Source organism: Poecilia reticulata, linkage group LG10 (assembly GCF_000633615.1).
Source record: "Poecilia reticulata strain Guanapo linkage group LG10, Guppy_female_1.0+MT, whole genome shotgun sequence".
In the NCBI taxonomy this organism is placed as follows: Eukaryota; Metazoa; Chordata; class Actinopteri; order Cyprinodontiformes; family Poeciliidae; genus Poecilia; species Poecilia reticulata.
The window spans coordinates 24,581,256-24,584,213 of NC_024340.1; the positions used below are offsets into that span (position 1 = coordinate 24,581,256).

The following is a 2,958-nucleotide window of genomic DNA, read 5'->3' on the forward strand; positions in this document are numbered from 1 at the left end:
CAGATATTTGCCCGTTTTCAGCGTTTATGTTTATAAATGACAAAATGTCTTTTTTACTTCCTTCTTTCGCAATTTTATATGAAATATCCGCGTTTCCGTCCTCATCTTTGTCTGTGGCACTGACAGAAAATATTGACATRCCAGCGGGGTTATTTTCTGGAAGGTAAAATASCAATGGATTTTGGAGGAAAATGGGACTGTTGTCATTTACRTCAGATATCCGTATTGTTATTGTTTTYGTATGTGACAGTGGAGGGTCGCCGCAGTCCGTCGCCGTTATTGTAATATCATATTCAGACACCTCTTCCCGATCTAAAATGCCTTTCGTCACAACTGAATAAATGTTTTCCTTAAAAGATGACTTTAGTTCAAAAGGCACATCTGAGGCTATGCTTAGTTTTGGTTTCCCATTTTGACCAGAATCTTTATCTGTAACACTAAGAAGAGCTATAACACTACCTGGCTTTGAGTCCTCAGACACAGTGTTTGACACGGAGGTGATTTCAATTTCAGGCGGATTGTCATTCATATCTTTTATCTTAATATTTAGTCGACACACAGCCTTTAACGGAGGCGTTCCTTTATCTGTTGCCTCAACATCCAGTTTATAAACGTCATGTTCTTCATAGTTCAGTATTCCCTTGACTTTTATCTCTCCTGTTTTTTTGTCAAGTTCAAAAATGTCATAGACTTTYTTCTTAAGTGTTTTTCCGAGACTGTATTCAATTTCACCGTTTACGCCTTCGTCTGGATCCGTCGCGTTTAGTTTGTATAACAACGTGCCAAACGGAACATTTTCCCGTATTTCAATTTCGTATGTGTCCTGACTAAATTTTGGACGGTTATCATTACTGTCAAGAACAATTATAGAAATATTCAGACTCCCTGATCTACGAGGTTTCCCACCGTCGACCGCWGTTAGATRTAACAAATGACTCGTTCTTTGTTCTCTATCCAGGGATTTTTTCAGCACCAAAAATGGTATTTTATCATCATCACTCTGACGAATATCTAAGTCAAAGTGATCGTTTGGTGTTAACATATAATTGCGGACAGTGTTGGATCCTGCATCAGGATCACGAGCAGCGTGCAGCTGAAATCTGGCCCCTGGTAATGTTTGCTCAAATATTTCAAACTCTTGCTCTTTTTCGGGGAAGCTAGGCGAGTGATCATTCACATCAGCGATTTCCACAATCACATAGTGCATTTCCAAAGGGTTTTCGACTAAAATTTTTAGGTCAATTAAGCACGCACCACTCCCTTGACACAGATCCTCTCTGTCGATTTTCTTRTGGACAAGGAGATCCCCGGTGTCCTGGTTCACCTCAAACAATGCTTCATTTGATCCGGAGACGACACGAAAACGTCGGCTGGACAACAATAAAACATCAAGACCAAGATCTTTGGCGACATTTCCCACAACTGATCCTTCTTTCACCTCTTCTGGAACCGCGTATCGAATCTGAGCAAAGGCCCGCTCTCCGACAAAAAGCAAAAAAAATATTTGAAGCAAAAGCAAACCACAATTCCGTCTTTGGCTACGTCTGTAGGTCCCCATCGTCCTATCACAAATTGTAGAAAGGACATCAAAAATAAAATTGCCAAAATAAGACCTTTCTGTCTCCACTGAACATGTTAAAKATGCACAAAGCAAACCACGAACCCGATGTGTGACATTACACGCTAAACAAAAGATTTCGAGAGGAAGGAACACCCGTGTTTCCCGATGCTGCAGTGACACCCTGAGTTTATTTGGAGCATCAGTTTATTAATTGTATGGACCAAAGAAATGATTTCATTGTGAGTTGGATGTAGTGTAGTATTATGTCTTAAGAAAAAGTAGGCCTACTTCACATGCTAAAACACACTGGGCTACCAACACAACGTATATAACCAAGAAATCATTACTGATATAAATTTGTTATAAAAGTATTACTGATTGCACTTTAAAAAATTAGGTAACTTTATGTTATTAAAGGTAATGTTTAAACAGTAATGGTTTCTTGGTTAATGTTAAGTTGCATAACAAAGGCATTTTGAATAATGTCAACTTTGTATTAAAAGTGTCATAAGTTCCCGAATGAAACATTATGACAACAGTCATAAATATCCATGAAGGCTTATTCGTGTACATGACGTGTGTTATTTCATGTTTATGAAAGTGTCATGTCAGTCTTATTCACCCCTCTTCAAATAAAGTTACCATGTAGTTAAACTGATCACTAATCTGAACAAAGCCACACACAAAAAATGCTTAAAACCATATCACCTAGTGGTACCAGGCTGTGATAGTGGAAATGCATTTTTCAAAAGAAAAAGTGAGTTTAGAAAGTTTGTGTTGGTTCAAAAAAACTTTTATTTATAGATTTATTTTGATAAGGGAAACAGATGGACATGAACTGCTAAGAGACAGTTGTCAGATCTAGATATTGAAAAAGTAACAACTTTGATTTCAGCACCCTGGAGAGTAATCCTTCTTTTCAGAGATTAATTTTACATGCATAAAATAGGAATTGGGGGTTGTGCAGAATGATCAAACATTTATCTAAATCTTAACAGGTTTAAATGTCCTACCTCTTCAGATGTTCTCCTCCTGTCAGGCAGCATGAGTGTATTTGCATGACTTCCAGGTACTATAGTAGATCCAATGCTCATCCTGGGTCCAACTAACATGTATCGTTTGTCTCCAGATCTGTACTGGATGCTGTGACACAGTGTCCCATCATAATTAGCCTCTTGTAGATATTTAGAAGTATAGTCTGTGGTTTTGGAGCACTGCATTGCAATCAGTACGATGATACTGATGATAAACAGAACTGAAACTGCGCCCAATGTGATCATCAGGTAAAAAGTCACATCATTATCTTCGTCATCCTTTGCAGCACTTTTGACATCAGAAATTGCAAAAGCTTCTTTTGGCTCCACAAGTTTAACAATCACAGTAGCTGTTGCTGAGAG

At 38.1% G+C, this 2,958-nt stretch overlaps 2 protein-coding genes across 2 annotated transcripts in view; both read right to left on the minus strand.

The window, feature by feature from the left end:
* Positions 1 to 4: 4 nt before the first annotated feature.
* On the minus strand, positions 5 to 1,676 carry LOC103471722 (protocadherin-10-like; the record flags this gene model as incomplete). Its single annotated transcript, XM_008420904.2, has 1 exon — positions 5 to 1,676. A coding segment is annotated over exon 1 (1,554 nt), but the record flags the coding sequence as incomplete, so codon positions are not given.
* Positions 1,677 to 2,929: 1,253 nt separating this feature from the next.
* The window catches only part of LOC103471721 (protocadherin alpha-8-like), a 2,123-nt gene continuing 2,094 nt past the window's right edge, over positions 2,930 to 2,958 (minus strand). Inside the window, exon 2 of the mRNA XM_017307034.1 lies at positions 2,930 to 2,951. Coding sequence (XP_017162523.1) covers positions 2,930 to 2,951 — 22 coding nt within the window. The remainder of the gene's footprint in view (positions 2,952 to 2,958) is intronic.